The following is a 16,780-nucleotide window of genomic DNA, read 5'->3' as shown; positions in this document are numbered from 1 at the left end:
TACAGATAGAAAAAGGGGGAGAACACAGATCTTTGAGGACAGAGGGACAAGGAACTGCATCTGGACGAGGATGGGACGTGCCACGGAGACTTGCAAATTCACTGGGAGAAAAGCCCCATGGGACCAACAGAGGCTGTTGCCTATTCAAGGATGGGGACAGGCGGAGGTACAATCCTCCACAAGAGGAAGGAGACACATTTGTAAGAGACCCGGGAGGGCGTGGACTAGGCAGCGCCGAACTCAGAGCCCAAAAAGGATTGAGATAATCTCAAACACATTCGTATGGTGAAGCTGAGACTTACGGTTACTTCCCGGGCTGAGGATAAGGGTCAGGTGGACCCCGAAGCTCTGCAGTTCTGCCAAAGCCGTGGCCGCCTCAGCCTCTCGCGCCGAGCAGGTGACCTCAGGTACCCTCCCGCCCCACCCACCCAGGCGGGTGCCCCCTCCTCGCCGGCCGGAGTGCGCCGGGCAGAGGCTGCTGGGGCCGAGGGTGCGCACTAGAGGCCCGCGAGGAACGCTGCGTGAGACGGAGGCACCCGCGACGAGGCTCAGACTGGGCGGGCGCCCCCCATCCCTCTCTGGCCGCCTCGCCGCCTCACTCAAGAGAAGGGAAGAGGGGGCGGTGGCTTTTGCCTCCGCCTCGCGGTCAAGTCCGGCTCATGCTCCAGCCTTGCACGCGCGCACGCAGCCTGGGCCGCCCTCCTCCCCACCCCCGCCTCCGGCTCAGCCGCTAGCGTGCCGGCCGCTGCCACCCCCGTCCTCGAGCCGCCGGCACCACCAGCACCAGACAGCCCGCAGCCCCAGCGGGAAGCAGCAGGAACGGCAGCAGCTAACCCGTCGACCCGGAAGCTTTTCCGTCGCCAACCGCGACGCTGCGAGGCGCATAAACCCGGAAGTGATTTCCTCGCCCCGGTAGCGGCGATATGGAAATCAAAGGCTTTTGAAGACCTGGAAACCCTTACTTTCGGGAGAGTGTGATATGGTGCTGAGGTCCGAGTAGAGGGAAGGCCAATAAAGAACTAGGCGGCAAGAGTTTCTCCGAGTCCAGAGACTCGAGCGCTTGAGGCGCATTTTGGGAAGAGCGGCCGAACACTCCAGGAGGCTTCTGGTGGCTACGGAGGGTTTTCCTGTCACAGGAAGTTAGGCCTGGCTGCTGGGAAAGAGAAGGAAGGAGGAATGAGAAAGCGGTGACAGCACCCCGCCCCGCAGGTGACTGTCCCACCCAGTGAGTTGAATGTAGAGGTCCTGGAAGTGCTCGGCCGCCCGCACGGGTGAGACGAGGAGGAGCGAGAACCAGATTCCCGCGAGGGAAAACAGAGGTGGGAGGCTGAACTACCTCCACATCTAGTTTCTCCAGGCAAGGAATTTATTTCTTAAAAGTAGTAACAAAGAGGCCAGAGCCACTTCTGGGGGTGGCAGCTCTTTGAGCAAAGAGACGTGCACGTCCTTTCCCGGTAGTAGACGTTGGGTGGTGGCGGAGGAAAAATCTGGCAGAATGTTGGAGATTTTGTTTTTGTTTTTGTCATTTCGGGGAGGCGATTCACAACTTGTCATTCCAGCTCATCTAACCTCTTAACACTTCTATCTTTTGAGGCTTTGGGCTTTCTCTGCTTTTTATTTATGGTGTATTTATCTTCAAAAGAAATCATTGATCTAGCTGGCCTAACTCAGGATCTCACTCCCATTCCCTTCTGACTCGCTTAGAGAACTTGTGCGCCTTCACAATTTGTTTGCAAATGTTTCTTTCTCTTTGAATCTATAGTCTCTTAACTGCCTTGGTGGCCTCATCTTATTTGGGGGAAATGACAAAAATTCAAATATGTTTTCAAAAAAGTATAAAAACGATTCATTCCATGATCTTCTCCAGCCCTCACACCATGCTTTACTGTTAGTTGGTTCACCTAAATATTGGGTTGCAGAACTATAGTGGCAGCTGATACACAGCATATTTAGTACACTATGTATGAAATTATGCTCCCCCAAATAACCTTAAGTAACATTGGTGTTCACTGTAGGATTTCATTTGGTTCCCAATGTCAGTATTACTTAGTTCCTTCTGTATTAGCCATATTTAGTGTAATTGCCTTCAAAAGCAATTTGAAGATTATTAAATATCTTAAGTTACAGAACGGAATGCCACTTAACAGAAAGAAAGTCTTTGAAAATTATCAGTGACACTTGTTGACCTTGATAAGTGATGATTAGAATTGGTGGGAGGGACAAGGAGAAAGCAAGCTTACTTAGAAGTAGCACCAATGGCTATTTTCTGTTCTACTTTATTAATAATTCCTCTCTTTTTAGCAAAAGGATGAGATTTCTATGGTCAATAAATCCCTATGGAGGAATTCTTACTGATAATTTAGTTGCCATCTCTTCTCTTTAACGTTATAATGCTATAAAATAGTGAATTGTTCCAAGAGAATAGGGAAGGGTCAAATAACTTAGCTACTCTACCTCAGCTTTTTTCCTGTAACATGGGGATAACAGTAATAATACCTATTTCATCAGGTTTAGGGGGGAACAATGAATTAATGTATGTAAAGCATTTAACATAATGTCTAGTACATAGTAAGCATTGTAAGTGTTATTCACATTATTTTAAAAACATATTAAGCATTATATTGAGAAAATGAAAGCAACAAAACCTAAGGACAACTTGATAAAATCACTTTGGCTGGTGGGGATAAAAAATATGCTTTCTCAGTGATTTTCAACTATGTGAATAGAAACATTTTGTGGGTTTGGCTTGGTTTGGTTATTTCAAATTGACGGGAGTTAAACAAAAGATTGAGAAACATTGTTTAGGGATGAAGAAAGGGGATCATTTTCTGTGTCAGGAACATTTTACAGAGACATAACGTGACATCCCAATTTTTGGTTTTTACTTATGAAGATATACTTTCTGATCACTGCTGGTAATTTCCTTTTTTTTATAAGTGAAATGTTTTATTACTTCTTTTAATTTAATTTTCTTTTTAAATTTACATCCAAGTTAGTTAGCATATAGTGCAACAATGATTTCAGGAATGGATTCCTTAATGCCCCTTACGCATTTAGCCCATCCCCCCCTCCCATAACTCCTCCAGTAACCCTCTGTTTGTTCATGTTTTGAAGTCTCTTATGTTTTGTCTCCCTCCCTGTTTTTATATTATTTTTGCTTCCCTTCCCTTATGTTCATCTGTTTTGTCTCTTAAAGTTCGCATATGAGTGAAGTCATATGGTTTTTGTCTTTCTCTGACTAATTTCACTTAGCATAGTACCCTCCAGTTCCATCCACATAGTTGCAGATGGCAAGATTTTATTCTTTTTGATTACTGAGTAATACCCCATTGTATCTATATACCACATCTTTTTTATCCATTCATCCATTGATGGACATTTGGGCTCTTTCCATACTTTGGCTGTTGTTGATAGTGTTGCTATAAACATTGGGGTGCATGTGCCCCTTTGAAACAGCATACCTGTATCCCTTGGATAAATACCTAGTAGTACTATTGCTGGTTTGTAGGGTAGTTCTATTTTTAATTTTTTGAGGAACCTCTATACTGTTTTCCAGAGTGGCTGCACCAGTTTGCATTCTTACCAGCAATGCAAAAGAGATCCTCTTTCTCCGCATCCTCACCAACATCTGTTGTTAGCCTGAGTTGTTCATGTTAGCCATTGTGACAGGTGTGAGGTGGTATCTCATTGTGGTTTGATTTGTATTTCCCTGATGATGAGTGATGTTGAGCATTTTTTCATGTGTCATTTGGCCATCTGGATGTCTTCTTTGGAAAAGTTCATGTCTTTTGCCCATTTCTTCACTGGATTATTTGTTTTTTGGGTGTTGAGTTTGGTAAGTTCTTTATAGATTTTGGATACCAACCCTTTATCTGATATGTCATTTGCAAATATCTTCTCCCATTCTGTCGGTTGCCTTTTAGTTTTGCTGATTGTTTCCTTCACTCTGCAGAAGCTTTTTATGTTGATGAGGTCCCAGCAGTTCATTTTTGCTTTTGTTTCCACTGCTGGTAATTTCTACTAGCGTGTACTTTGTAAACTGGTAAGTCATCTTGTCAACTTTGACTTCTGCTTACTAAATTTGCAATACCCATATTCACATACTGAATCTTCTCTTCTTCTCCGGCGTAAAAGGCTCTAGTTTGTTCATCTGTACTCAATATAGCAAATGTTTTTTTTTTAAGTTTATTTATTTTGAGAGAGAGAGAGTCGGGGAGGGGCAGAGAGAGGGAGAGACAGAATCCCAAGCAGGCTTTGTGCTTTGGATCCTCTGTCCCCTTTCTCTCTCTGCCCCTCTCCAGCTTGTTCTCTCTCTCTCTCTCTCATAAATAAACCTCTGTCTCCCTCCCCCCCCCCCCCCGTCTCACTCTCCCATAAATAAACCTAAAAGAAAATCATTCCTTTGGGGGAAAAAAAAAGTATTTTTGATGTTTTGTTAAACAGAACTTTCTGGAATAGCAAAGAAATGTAACAAGCCTGCCCATGGGGACTAAATGGCATTTGTACACCTCCCCTTTTCCAAAGTGAAAACCAGAAATGCCCCTACATGCTTTCAAATGATCCCAGGTAGGGTACCACCCTTAGTTGAGAACCACTTCTATATATTTGTAAGACCTTATCGCTTGGAACATTATCAGTTATACCTAAGCATTTTTCAGAATAGAACGAGCCATAACAAAATGTCACCTATTTCCTATACTTAGTCACTTGAACTTTTATCTAAAACTCAGTCTAAACATATTACTAACTGTAGTTATACCTTTCTCTATTATTTTTTAGCTCAAGTTATTCTTTTCCAGTCCCTCTGCATGTGTTTCTGCCTTAGCAGTTTTGCCTTGATATGTTAACAACTTTTGTTCTTTTCCTAACTTAATTAAGCCTTTGTTTTCTTTTTTCATGTCACTGAAAATGTGTGTATTTAAAATATTCAAGTATGAATATTTCTTGAAAATCAATTTTTAGAATCTTTGGAGGATATGTTAACATTAAATGATATAAAAACAAAATACCGTAACCCTCATGGTTGTGCCTTTTTTCTATTACATCACATTTGTTTATGTTTTAAAAGGTGAGTGGACTGTGTAGTACTATATATTCCAGAGAAATTATGAGTATTAATAAAGCATTTTCCTAGATTTTTAAAAATGTTTATTTTTGAGGGAGAGAGAGAGAGAGAAAGAGACATAGAGTACGCTTGAGGGAGGGGCAGAGAGAGAGGGAGACACAGAATCCGAAACAGGCTTCAGGCTCTGAGCTGTCAGCATAGAGCCCAACGTGGGGCTTGAACCAACGAACTGTGAGATCATGACCTGAGCCAAAGTCAGATGCTTAACCGACTGAGCCACCCAGGTGTACCCCTCCCCATTTTTTTAATGGAAGTTTATAAGCACAGGAATTGATTATTTTATATTGTGTCTAGAAGATTAAGGATTACTTGATTTCTCTTTTAGGTGCTTAACAGAAAAAAAGGTTTGTGTAATTATGCTACATATGTTATACAATGTATTCACAACACAGTGTCTTTTTTTTTTTTTTAAACAACCAAGAAAGTGCTTGAAATTCAAATACTTTTTGGAAATTCACCAGTGGATACTTAAATTAGTCTGGGGAAAAGGTGTGTGTGTGCACACAAGCATGTGCATGTGCATGTGTAAAATACATATTTGGAAGAAAAAGTTGGAGTTATCTAGGGAATTGATAATGGAAGTGGAAAAGATTCTTAAATCATCATCAGAAAGATTTTATCAACTGACCAAGTGTTTTTGATTCTGCATTAGGCATCTCCAAAGAAAATTTGTAAGGTATATTTTAGCTAATCCAAATGTCAAATATCGAAGTTCTTTCTAAAGATTTTGGAGAGAATGTCAATGGCAGCTGCCTATTTCCAGCTTCCAAGCTTTTAACAATATGACATTTACTGGTGTAATTTATAGAAAATAAGTGTGTAGAATTCTGAATTATTATCTCAGGTCATTATTTGCTTAGTATTTATAAGACATTTTATAATCTTTTTTTTTTTTTTTTTTAGGTCCAAAAGGCAGATTCTTACACAGTTTAGACATACAAAATTATTATCTCCATTAAATTTTTTCACAGAAAAGGAAAAAAGGAACATGAGAAAATCTTAAAATTATAAGCTAAGATTTTGAATAGTTCAGTGGTAAGATCATCATCTCTGGTTTGCCTTTTAGGTAGTATATATATTCTAAGATAGAAAAATAAACACGTTATTTTTGAAATTGTTTTTCAAACTGATTATGTTGATTATGTGTTTTTTAGTATTTCAGAGGATTTCTGTTTGTTTGTTTTATAAAGCAATGGGAAATCCAGAAAACATAGAAGATGCATATGTTGCTGTTATTCGTCCAAAGAATACTGCCAGTCTCAATTCTCGGGAATACAGAGCTAAGTCCTATGAAGTGAGAACAAGTTACTAACATTTGATTTGCTACCATTGAATGTCATTTTTGGTTATTTTCATTTACATATATAGTCTCCTCATATCCTCTGAATTTTGGTTGACAACCTAGATCTTGGAAAAGTAGAACTGATGCTTCTAAAATCTCTGCTCCTCACCGTCTGCTTATCTGTTGCATGCCTTGTGACCATTTTTTAATTGATAGGTGTAAATTATTAGATATTAAAGGCAGTCATTTGTGTTTTCTTTATAATGTATAGATTTAATTTTTAAAAAGTACAATTTATGAAATGACTCTAAAAAATTAAAAAAAACATTGCAAAAGTCAGCTTATTCCAAGTTCCAATGTAAATATTGTTCTTGGTTATTTCCCCAAAGAACTCTTTTTTAACAGTTCATTTTAAAATATCTTTTTAACTTTAGTTAAAGTTTTAGGCAATTAAGTTACTTCTCTGTAGTCCGGAATTGTATTACATATACTAATAAACGTGATTGAGGCCAAAAAAAACCCAACAACAACAAAACCTAAAACAGAATTATCTCTTCTATGTGACAGATTCTAGGCATCATAAAATACTTCTAACTCCAGCTAATTTCTCTAGCTTAAATTGCTTTCTTAAGGTTAGTTATCTGAAACCTATTAAAGGATATTGCAGAGGTTCTCAGGAGGTTGCTGCTTCAGTAATGCTCTGGCTTACCAGTTCTCAATCCTGAATGTACTGTTGAATCACCTGGGGAACTTTAAAACTTTCACTACCAGGGCCCCACTCCCCACACATGCTGATTTAATAGGTCTGGGATGAAGCTAGGAATTGCTATTGTTTTAAAAGCTTCCCAGGATATTCTAATATGAAGCTAGGGTTAAGAAAGACTGTTGGCTTATTATAATCTAGGGCAAGTAAATTTTATTTTAAATTTTAATATTTTTCTCATCTAAGATTTTGTTGCATGAAGTTCCCATTGAAGGACAGAAAAAAAAGAGAAAGAAAGTTTTATTGGAAACTAAACTTCAAGGCAACAGTGAAGTAACACAAGGCATATTGGATTATGTAGTAGAAACTACCAAACCAATTTCTCCTGCAAACCAGGGTATCAGAGGTAGGAAACTTTTTCTTTTCCTTTTCTTTCTTTGTTTTTTTTTTTTTTTTAATACAGTTTCCTTCAACTGGTTGTGGAGAAAGATATTTTTAAAAATATATTAAGATCAATTTCTTTGGGTAGCCTGGATAGCTCAGTTTTAGAGTGTGTGACTCTTAATCTCAGGGTTGTAAGTTCGAGTCCCACATTGGGTTTAAAGATTACTTAAAAATAAATTTTTTATTTTTTAAAAAAATGTTTATTATTTTTGAGAGACAGAGAGACAGGGTAGGAGCGGGGGAAGGGCAGAGAGAGAGGTAGACAACTGAATTTGAAGCAGGCTCCAGGCTATGAGCTGTCAGCACAGAGCCTGATGTGGGGCTTGAACCCATGAACTGTGAGATCATGACCTGAGCTGAAGTTGGACACTTAACTGACTGAGCTACCCAAGCGCCCAAAAATAAAATCTTTAAAAAAAAAAAAAAAAAAAAATTTCTTTTTATGTTCCTTTCCATTAAAAAAAAAGAAAAAAGCTTGAAAAAGACTCAGAAAACTTTTTTTAAGGTGTAGCAAAGCCCTTCAAGAAATAACTTGACTGTAATGTTCTTTTAAGTTGAAAAATATTTAAATAAGTTGCAGTGTTAATGATTTGTTCAGTAGAGATAGGAAACCAAGGGGTGCCTTGAAAACTAAGAGAAAATTCAAATCACTTTTACGAGAAATATAGTTCTCAATTTAAGTGTCTTTGAACTACAATTTTTATTTATAAGGAAGCTGTTTAAAAATTAACCAATTGGGGTATCTGGGTGGCTCATTTGGTTAAGTGTCCAACTTCAGCACAGGTCATGATCTCGTGGTTAGTGAATTGGAACCCCATGTTGGGCTCTGTGCTGACAGGTTGGAACCTGGAGCCTGCTTCAGATTCTGTGTGTGTGTCTCTCTCTGCCTCTTCTTCACTCATGCTCTGTTTCTGTCTGTCTCTCAAAAATGAATAAATGTTTAAAAAAAAAAGTTACAAAAATTATAAACTATGTCCAAGATTCAGGCATTATTATTAAGAAGCTAAAGCCAATTTCAGTCAAACAGCTGTTGAAAACAGTTGTTGATGAGGTAAGGCATACCTCTCTGTGCCTTTTTTTTTTTTTAAAGCTTATGCAGTGTTTTTTTTTTTCTGTTACTCTGTCTAGAAATTGTCTAATTCATCTGTTTTCAGTAAAGAGACTATTTATGTTGCAGAGATAGGGTTGAATCCTGTGGTTTCAGTTATTAGTTATTTTGGGTATTTGTTGTCTAGAGACAGTTGAACTGTAAGCCTCTGATTCATAATTTTTAGAGTATTATTCACCATATTTTACCTTTTTTTTAATGTTTATTTTTGAGAGAGAGACAGAGACAGAGCATGAGTGGGAGAGGTGCAGAGAGGGAGACACAGAATTTGAAGCAAGCTCCAGGCTTTGAGCTGTCTCCACAGAGCCCGACGGAGGGCTTGAACTTGTGAACCATGAGGTTGTGACCTGAGCCAAAGTTAGACGCTCAACCAACTGAGCCACCCAGGTGCTCCCATATTTTACCTTTCTAATAGGTAATCTCCCTAAGAGGGCCTGAAGGGTAGAGGCTCTAAGGCCTTACAACTCAGTTATAATAAGTTACTGCATAAATTTATAGATCTCTGATACATATTCTAAGTCCCTTAAAGAGATCTCCTTTCCCTAATCATCAGATTGATTTTTTAATAAAATGATCTAGAAATTGATCTTAGCTAAAAAGGGGACTATCCTTGTTGGTGATGAAGGCACATAAAAGGCTCTTTTTGGACGCCACAAATTTGTCAGTCTTTTCTACCTTAGTCTTGAACTTCTCTGATAAATTTTCATCTAGACTTGTTCTACTGTTGCCAAATTGTTGTAATTATCAGGATTGATCCTGAGATCAAATTCCTGAGACATATATCCAGATCACATATTTGAGCTAAGACAGAGGAGTCATAATTTGTTATGTGAATTAGCCATACTCTGCCACTCCGTCCATTCACCCAGAAGGGGGATGGAGTGGTGTCATTGTTAACAAAGATGTCCTCTGGCCCAGAGAAATGGGTAGTGCTTTTAGAAGATTTTCCAGGAGATGTAAAAAATTTTTTTGATGTTTATTTTTTGAGAGAGAGAGAAATGGAGAGAGAGAAACAGAGCATGAGCAGGGGAGGGGCAGAGAGAGAGGGAGACAGAATCCAAAGCAGATTCCAGGCTCTGAGCTGTCAGCACAGAGCCTGATGCGGGGTTTGAACCCACAAGCTGTGAAATCATGACCTGAGCTGAAGTTGGACGCTTAACCAACTGAACCACCCAGGCGCCTCTAGGAGCTTTTAATAAGAGAAATTAAAATGGCGAACTTTAACCTAACTAGTTATATTAGTTATAATAAGCCATACCACATCCTGACTATACTTTTTGTATTGAGTTTTCTAAATATATGAAATATTTTTGTAGAGTAAGAGGATTCCTTATACAAGCATCACATGTAAATCACAAAGACTTTATAATAGCAGTGGTTATACCTTAATTTTTTGTGCAGTGCTATATATCGTTTATAAAAGCACTTTCACACCTACTTATTAATGAAATTCTTAAAAAAATTTTTTTTAATGTTTATTTATTTTTGAGAGAGAAAGAGACAGAGCATGAGCAAGGTCAGGGCAGAGACAGAGAGGGAGACACAGAATCTGAAACAGGCTCCAGGCTCTGAGCTATCAGCACAGAGCCCAATGCAGGGCTCAAATTCGGGAATGGAGAGATCATGACCTGAGCTGAAGCTGGATGCCTAACTGACTGGGCCACCCAGGTGGCCTTTAATGAAATTCTTAAATTGGTCCTGTGAATTGGTATATGGTCATCTTCACATCTGTAAAATGGAAATGCAGACATAGGATAGTACTCGTTAAGGTCATACTCCCATTAGTGGAGGAGTTAGGACTAGAACCTTCATTTTCCAACTTGTAGTCAGTGCTTTTATTTTTTCCCCACAACAGATATCATTACATCTATCATTTGCAAAGTACGCAATTAAACAATGGATCAGAACTGGGTTTAGGGATGCAGCAAAATAGGAAAGATAAAGTGGGACAGGACCTCAAGCTAGACAAAAGAAATTGCCTCTGAAATTTATTAGATGTTATCCTCTATGTAACACTTATATTTTGTACACATGTCCAATTTGTAAAATAATTGGGGGCTATAATAATCACATATATTGACTCCAGTATTTTGTGAATAAATGAAGCTGCTTGAACTCTTAGATTATCTACCTGTCCATAGAAGGTATCCAGTCAGTCTTCCTACTTGGGTCAGGAACAAGTTTCTGTATCTTGGAGTGGGTAAATTGGAAGAGTTGACAAAAATCATGGCAAAGGTGTCCAGATGAGAGGTTTTAGAGGGCACGATTTGTAGGTTATTATTTATAGCCCCCTTGTGGCCAAATCTGGAAAAACACTAAGAATGGAGGTTACAATTCAGAATACAGTAGTAGTTTGTAGCCCAATCAGATTTTAATAAACACTGACATTGAGGGTGGAGGTTGAGTGTTAGCTTTAAGACTTTGCAACTTACATATACCACCCTCCTTATCCACCTGAGATCATAGTAAAATTCTTCCCATCTGTATCTCAGCTGAATGAGGAAGTACTGTATATGGCTCTTGACTGCAGGGTGCCTTGCTATTCAGCTGCTCTGTCAGTCTTTAGCAGGACAGTTTTCTTTGCTATACATAGGAAGCTTCTCTTTTAGTCAAGACCAGGACCATGAATCTACTGGTTGATTGTGCACAGAATAATTTGCATTATTATCAGGATTAAGATTTTTCATTAGGGCATATAATAAAATTGGCTGTTTTTATATTTTAACTCCTTTTAATGCTGCCTTTTAAAAAATTTTCTAGTTCTCAAAAAATAAAAAATGGGATAAACTAAAAAAACAAAATCTTAACATATAGAGAACAAATTAGTTGTTACCAGAGGGGAGGTAGCTAGGGGGTATGGGTGAAATAGGCGAAGGGGATTAAGAGCACTTATCCTGATGAGCATTAAGTAATACATGATATTGTTGAATTCCTATATTATATACCTGAAACTACTACAACACTAGATGTTAACTACATTGGAATTAAAGTATTTTTTTCTAATTCTCAAGGTAATTTATAAAATTTAAAAGACCTTTTTTTTTTTTTTTTTTTTTAATCAAATGGTTAGGAAAACGAGTGGTCCTAATGAAGAAATTTCCTCTGGATGGAGAGAAAATTGGCAGAGAAGCAGCATTATTTATTGTTCCATCAGTTGTCAAAGGTAAAGTCTAAGATTTACCTTATGGATCTTTATATATTTTAGACACTAAGTTAAAATCTCCTGAGGAATTTAGGAATTTATATTCATAGTTACTATTCTAATATTGTTGTAAAATACGTATTTTTAAATTAGTAGAACTTAAAAAAAGATGTTTTGATTTCAAAGTAATATTCAGCCTTCTGGACTAAACAGTAATGTTTTTGTTTCTAGTTTTAAAAATAGAATACAGAAGTGAGGAAGGAAGCCATAATTGAAATAAAAAGTTTTCAGGTTATAAGGGATTTTTCAAAGGATATGACTAGAAATAGATATTTCATTATTTTGGAAAATTATCAGACTATCATCAGGACCTATCTGGCATAAGAAGGTGTTAATAACAGTTCTAAAATATTCTGCCCAACAAACAGTATCGGTATTATTTAAAGACTTTAGATCAAATGTAAAAATTTGAGCCCTTGACATCCTGGAATAATTGAAAAATTACTAAATTTCAATGCAGAACATGTAGCCTACTAATTTTGTGCTCTTGGGCAAATCACCTCTTTAAGCCTCAGCTCTGTTTGTAAGATGGGTATCTGCTCCTACCCAAGTTCATTGTGCTGGAAGAATTAATTAAGGTATTAGGTGTGAAGATCACTTTGGAAACTTTAGAGTACTACTCTCCTATAAGGCAGTAATAATACTGATGATAAATTAATGACCCAGTGGGGATATGCCATCAGCCTGCTGCTAACATAGTACTTACACATATTTTATTAGCCAGCTCTGGCATTCCAATTATATATATTTTTTCCCAGTCATACTTAGACTAAGAAGTACAGTATTTTAAATGGTGTTGGAAATGTTATTAATCAGAGTTTTGCTACATTGTTAAGGAAGAAAACAAGGAAACAACTTCTGCAATCCTCTAAGAATATAGGTCTTCTAATTCCAAGTGGATAAGGTCACAGAACTGGTCATCAGTTTAATCAAGGTCTTCTAAATCCAAATCTAAAACAATTCATGTTACACTTAACTGTTTTTTTAATGAAAAATATGTTATTGTAAACCTTATATGTGATGACATTATTCATTTTTCTTTTTCAGATAATACTAAATATACATACACTCCAGGATGCCCAATTTTTTACTGCTTACAAGATATTATGCGAGTCTGTAGTGAATCCAGCAGTCACTTTGCTACACTTACAGCAAGGATGTTAATAGCCTTGGATAAGTAAGAAATACCACTAAAAATATTTTTTAATAAGCCAAATACAGCTTCATAGTAGAAATTAGCTCTGTTAGAACAGAAGCAAATAATATGTATGTAACACAATGTTAAGTTTTTGAAGTAAAATATAAAAATGAAAAGCTCCAAAGACAGGATTTTCCTGGTTTGCTTACAATGGGCTAATTTTTTTCCAAAAATGACAAAGACTGCCTGGATGAAGGATTAAGATTCCTTGATTTAAAACTAGATTTGGGGTTTTTTTTGTTTGTTTTTTTGTTTTAATTTTCAAGTTGAGTTAACCACTGCCTTTGTTTTCCCTCCTGCTTTTATACGAGATCTCTTATTTCCATCTTTCCTCCACTGCAGTAGTTCAATAGAACTAATTATGTCTTTAAAAATAATTAGGAGTGCCTGGGTGGCTCAGTTGGTTAAGTATCTGACTTCAGCTCAAATCATAATTTCGCAGTTCATGGGTTCGAGCCCCGTGTCAGGCTCTGTGCTGACAGCTGGGAACCTGGAGCCTGCTTTGGATTCCGTGTCTCCCTCTCTCTGTCTCTCCCTTGCTCGTGTTCTGTGTCTCTCTCAAAAATAAACATTAAAAAAAAGTTGTTTTTTTAAACAGTTAAATACGCAATTGACTGAAGTTCTCTTTCTGTTTTCCCTAATGTGGGCCAAATGGCTCCTCGAGTTGTTCTGACAGATTTAGTATTGAGTTACTCTGAGTGAGAGTAGACAAGAGTAAGTTAGACAAGTTGTTTAAACCTATCATGCCTTTGTCTTTCTGTAACAACAGAGCAAATGTCACCTACATCTCAATGGTTCAGATCTTAAAAGTACTTCATGTTTTTTGAAAGGCGTTTTATTATAATGGTATATGCATTTTTTAAAATTTAATTATTTTGAGAGAGACAGAGCACGAGTGGGGGAAGGGCAGAGAGAGAGGGAGAATCCCAAGTAGGCTCCATGCTATCAGTGCAGAGCCCCATGTGGGGACTGAACCTACGAACTGTGAGATCATGACCTGAACTGAAATCAAGAGTCAGATGCTCAGCCAACTGAATCACCCAGGTACCCTGGTATAAACATCTTTAAAAATAGTTTGCTGTGTCTATTAACAAAAACTTTTATTAATACTAAATGAAGTACTTAACACTAGTTAAAAATTATAAAAATCTGAATGTGATATTAGAATGTATCACACAATAGGGGGCACCTGGGTGGCTCAGCTAAGCATCTGAGTTCGACTCAGGCCACGATCTCACAGTTTGTGATTTCAAGCCCCACATTGGGCTCTCTGCTGTCAGTGTGGAGCCCGTTTCAGATACTGTCTCCTCACTCTGCCCCTCCCTAACTTGTGCTTTCTCTCTGTCTCAAAAATAAATACAAAAAAAAATTTTTTTTAAGGGGCACCTGGGTGGTTCAGTCAGTTACTGAACTTTGGCTCAGGTCATGATCTCACAGTTCGTGGGTTCAAGCCCCACATTGGGCTCTGTGCTGACAGTTCAGAGCCTGGAGCCTGTTTCATATGCTGTGTCTCTTTCTCTCTGTCCCTCCCCTGCTCATGCTCTGTTTTTATCTCTCAAAAATAAATAAATTAAAAAAAAAAAAAGAATGTATCACACATCAGAGTTGGATGGTCTACTTTCTTCATCTTCACTTTTGAACAAATACTTCTACTACCTCTTCTTTTTTATTTTGCCAGGTGGTTAGATGAACGCCATGCACAATCTCACTTTATTCCAGCTTTATTCCGGCCTTCTCCTCTTGAGCGGATAAAAACTAATGTCATAAACCCTGCATATGCTACTGAATCAGGTCAAATGGAAAACTCATTACATATGGGCTACAGTGCACTAGAAATAAAGAGTAAAATGTTAGCCCTAGAGAAAGCGGATACCTGTATTTACAACCCTTTGTTTGGATCAGATCTTCAATATACGAACCGGGTAAGAGTTGAATGAATTTTGGCTCTGGTTTCAAAAGACATTTTATGTCAAATGTAATTTTTTCCTAAGGTAAATATACCTGTTAGATGACATATACAGTTAGTTGTATTTATGTCTATTAAAGCCAAGTATCTGAAGCTCTTAAGGGGTTTTTGTTTTTTCTATTTTCCCATTTTAGGTAGATAAAGTGGTAATAAATCCATACTTTGGTCTAGGAGCTCCAGACTACTCAAAAATCCAAATTCCCAAACAAGAAAAATGGCAGAGAAGCATGAGCAGTGTCACAGAAGACAAGTACTGTTTTGGTTTTACTCCACATTGCTTTTTTAAAACTTACATTCTAATGTTAAAATATTGTTTAAAATGATATATGCAATTAGTATGCAATGTAATCATTGCATAGATGATATAGTTTGCAGCTGCTAAGTGACCAAAGCTTTCATATATATATCATGTTTGTTTTGAAACAGTTTGAATTTCAAAAGTGCTTTATAAAAAAAAAAATTGTTTGTTTTTAATAATTAGGGAACGACAGTGGGTAGATGACTTTCCTCTCCATCGAAGTGCCTGTGAAGGAGATTCAGAATTACTAAACCGTCTTCTCAATGAAAGATTTTCAGTCAACCAATTAGATAGTGACCACTGGGCGCCCATTCATTATGCATGCTGGTAAATGGATTACTTTTTTTTTTTTTTTTTTTCTTAGAAGGAATGAATCTTTAGTTATAAACATTAGTGCTTCTTTTCAGGACTATTCTCATTCCGGCTCCTTTTTCTCTACCACTTTTGCCTTATGAGCTTTCTATTTAGATATCTGATTACTATATATACATACCACTGTTCAGAATTACAAGGTCTGCCCCATGAGAAAAGTATCATTGGTGTTCTTATGCATTACCAGGTCATCCTGTGTAATAGCTAATCATTAGCAAGTGTCATTATATAGCAGTAGGTCCTTTATTCACCCTTGTAATTTCTATTGTTTTGTATTAGATAAATGTTTGTTTTACTCTTCTCTTGCTATGAAACTTACATGAGGTAACTACTTATGTTTTGATGTTGATCATATTAGATAAGTATCCATTTAGTACTTTGGAAAACCGTGGCATCAAGAAACTCCCAAAAGCCTTCATTAGAATCAAAGCCTTCCATTCTTTATTTTTTTTAAAGCGGAATTAACTCACAAGATTGGGGTTATTAACTCTTTGTACTCACTGTGAACTTGTGTTCATTACAGTATTTAAGTGTTAGCTATAGTTTATTCTCTAAAAAGGATGTAATGAAGTGATTTACCATTATTTCTTATGGGTAAGCTGCTTTTGAGTTACTGTTGAAAGTGAACTTCCTTGGCTAGTTTAAGAAGTGCCTACATTATTCACTGCCTGTTAAATGTCCACTTTTTCTTTTTGAAGGTTTATTTCTTTATTTTGAGAGGGGTAGAGGGAGAGAGAGAGAGAGAGAGAGAGAGAGAGAGAGAGAGAGAATCCCAAGTAGGCTCCGAGCTGTTGGTATAGAGCCCAACGTGGAGCTGGAACTCATGAACTGTGAGATCATGACCTGAGCCAAAATCAGGAGTCAGACACTTAACCAGCTGAACCACCCAGGCGCCCCAAATGTCCACTACGTCTTATCTGAGCCACATTTAACAAGATATTTCACCTCTCCACGTCTGTTTATTTATCTATATGTAAAGGCATTAATTCGATCATTGCTCAAACTTATTTTGATTTCACTGATTCCAAAATTTGTGATCCAGTAGCTAAATATAGTTGCTTTTAATATACATCTTTTCTCTC

The 16,780-nt window shown here is 37.6% G+C and overlaps 2 protein-coding genes across 7 annotated transcripts in view; one reads left to right on the top strand and one right to left on the bottom strand.

The window, feature by feature from the left end:
• Nucleotides 1–820, bottom strand: part of ANKIB1 (ankyrin repeat and IBR domain containing 1) — a 143,795-nt gene extending 142,975 nt beyond the window's left edge. The window contains exon 1 of one of the 2 annotated variants that reach the window (XM_019443299.2): nucleotides 303–820. The gene's annotated coding sequence lies outside the window, so the exon portion shown is untranslated. The remainder of the gene's footprint in view (nucleotides 1–302) is intronic. The other variant, XM_019443297.2, reaches the window with a different exon arrangement.
• A 48-nt stretch (nucleotides 821–868) lies between these two features.
• KRIT1 (KRIT1 ankyrin repeat containing) overlaps nucleotides 869–16,780 on the top strand; it is a 41,327-nt gene continuing 25,415 nt past the window's right edge. Inside the window, exons 1-8 of one of the 5 annotated variants that reach the window (XM_019443294.2) lie at nucleotides 869–1,209; nucleotides 6,316–6,419; nucleotides 7,357–7,516; nucleotides 11,733–11,825; nucleotides 12,912–13,041; nucleotides 14,741–14,984; nucleotides 15,163–15,278; nucleotides 15,510–15,653. In XM_019443294.2, the coding sequence (XP_019298839.1) occupies nucleotides 6,318–6,419; nucleotides 7,357–7,516; nucleotides 11,733–11,825; nucleotides 12,912–13,041; nucleotides 14,741–14,984; nucleotides 15,163–15,278; nucleotides 15,510–15,653 (989 nt within the window). In that variant the 5' untranslated portion in view covers nucleotides 869–1,209; nucleotides 6,316–6,317. Of the gene's footprint in view, nucleotides 1,358–4,022; nucleotides 4,043–6,313; nucleotides 6,420–7,356; nucleotides 7,517–11,732; nucleotides 11,826–12,911; nucleotides 13,042–14,740; nucleotides 14,985–15,162; nucleotides 15,279–15,509; nucleotides 15,654–16,780 lie in introns of those variants that run through there. The other 4 variants (XM_019443293.2, XM_019443292.2, XM_019443295.2 and 1 more) reach the window with 4 other exon arrangements.

The sequence above is a fragment of the Panthera pardus genome, unplaced genomic scaffold, assembly GCF_024362965.1.
Source record: "Panthera pardus isolate Hobbes unplaced genomic scaffold, ASM2436296v1 HiC_scaffold_8, whole genome shotgun sequence".
Lineage (NCBI taxonomy): Eukaryota > Metazoa > Chordata > Mammalia > Carnivora > Felidae > Panthera > Panthera pardus.
This window is presented reverse-complemented; position numbering and strand designations above follow the sequence as displayed.